We start from the raw sequence: 1,851 nt of genomic DNA on the forward strand, positions 1-1,851 counted from the left end.
GGGACTTCTCCCGGTTGATCCAGTATACACGTGGACGTCTCTCGAGTGCTGCAGACTAGGCTATAGATATCGAATACCTGGCCGACCGAACAGGTGCGCTCGATTGCTTGCGTGTCCATGCACATGTAGTAGCGGGTGCAGTCTCCCTGGTGTGGCAAGTATCCAATGCCTACATTGTTTCCGCACGGATTACTTTCAGCTGCTGGTGGCGAAGGATTCAAAGCGTCCAGTATGCAGGTAGATGTTTGTCGGGTGCCACACATGCTACGATTGATGTCGAACACTTCGCCAGTGCCGCAGACTCGCTCGATGGCTTGCGTGTCCATGCACATGTAGTAACGCAAACAGTCTTCAGGATGTGGCTTGTAAGCGATACCGGAGTTTCCGCTACATGGGTTGCTGGGATTTTCGACCGGAGCACTACCTTGGTCCAGAACGCACGTTGACTGACCAACGGGCCCACAGCCTTTGGAGACTACGTCGAATATTTGATTATTTGGGCAAGTATTTTCGAAACCGTCTGCCTGAATGCACATATAGTATCGTTGGCAGTTGGTAGGATCGGGCACGTAGTTAACCCCAACGTTGCCTGCGCAAGGATTGGCGAACGGTTTGGAATCGGCGAGCAGGAGCGGAGTGCTCAGCGAGCACAGCGCATCATTCGTATTAATGCACCGATTGGTCAGCGTATCGTACCGCTCGTGAGAAGGGCATTCCATTTCGAACGCTTCATTGTTGATGCAGAGGAGATACTTCGTACAGCTATTAGGATAGGGCACCGTTGAGGTTGACCCATCGCCACATAGGCTCTTCGTATCTAGACGGCACTTGGCAATGTCGGCGTCCATACAGACGTTGGCCTCCATGTCGAAGGACTTTCCGAGAGGGCAAGTCATGATGTGGGGTTCCGCATTCAGGCACATTACGTACGAGTTGCAGTTGTTTGGAATTGGACGCAGAGCCATACCGTGGTTGTTCATGCAGTAGTGTCCAGTGGTGGTATTGGGAGTACCGGGCTGAGGATAGGGATTGAAATAGGGAATTTGATTAAGATGTGGAAAGTTGGAAGCTGATGGGAATCCAGGGATGGAAAGCGAGCGTGAGTTTGGTATGTATCTGGCGAAAGTATTTATAGGGGGGTGAAAGAGCGAATTATTTACAGCGATCTTTATTCGAGTGACTTAGCCTTAACTAAAGAGTCTTTTAAATAACAGCGTAGCACTTACGGTTGAAGGGCAAGGCACGTTAACCTCAAGATCGCACACGCCCAACGCAGGGTTGAATCTGGTTCCGATGGGGCACGTTTGTTGAATACCTTGGCCCGAGACACAGATGAAGTACACCCGGCAGTTGTAGGGATCCGGCCTGATGACTGGGTTGAGCGGATCGTCTACGGCTGGGCAATCTAGTTCGGTGCACCCGACAACCGATGCTAGGTTACATTGGCCCACGGTTTTATCGAACTGAGTTCCTGCGGGACATTCGCGCGGGAACTCGGTCCCTTCGATGCATTGGACGAATCTTGTGCAGGAACCTTCCACCGGGAAGTTTTGCACGCCGGTTGCTGGGCACACTACGCATGCGTTACGATCACCGAAATCGCACATCTGTGTCGCTGCGACGAAGATAAACGGTAACGGGCACTCCTGCAAAAAGCCCTGACCTCCGACGCACGTGTAGTAACGCCAGCAGTCGGTTTCGTGAGGCACAAAACTGTACTGTGGTGCAGTAGCGCATAATGTTGCCTGTGCCTGCACTTGGGCGCAACCCACAAGGAACAGCGCCAACACAAAGCCTACAAATGATTTGAGAGATAGAACAGGTGGTCACAAATTTGCCGAACTACGCACA

General features: G+C 51.9%; 1 protein-coding gene across 1 annotated transcript; it reads right to left on the reverse strand.

Moving 5' to 3' along the window:
• Nucleotides 1–8: 8 nt before the first annotated feature.
• Nucleotides 9–1,795, reverse strand: LOC128277075 (peritrophin-48-like; the record flags this gene model as incomplete). Its single annotated transcript, XM_053015523.1, has 2 exons — nucleotides 9–1,016; nucleotides 1,227–1,795. Coding segments are annotated over 2 exons (1,577 nt in total), but the record flags the coding sequence as incomplete, so codon positions are not given.
• Nucleotides 1,796–1,851: the final 56 nt, after the last annotated feature.

This window comes from Anopheles cruzii, unplaced genomic scaffold (assembly GCF_943734635.1).
Source record: "Anopheles cruzii unplaced genomic scaffold, idAnoCruzAS_RS32_06 scaffold03735_ctg1, whole genome shotgun sequence".
Classification (NCBI taxonomy): Eukaryota; Metazoa; Arthropoda; class Insecta; order Diptera; family Culicidae; genus Anopheles; species Anopheles cruzii.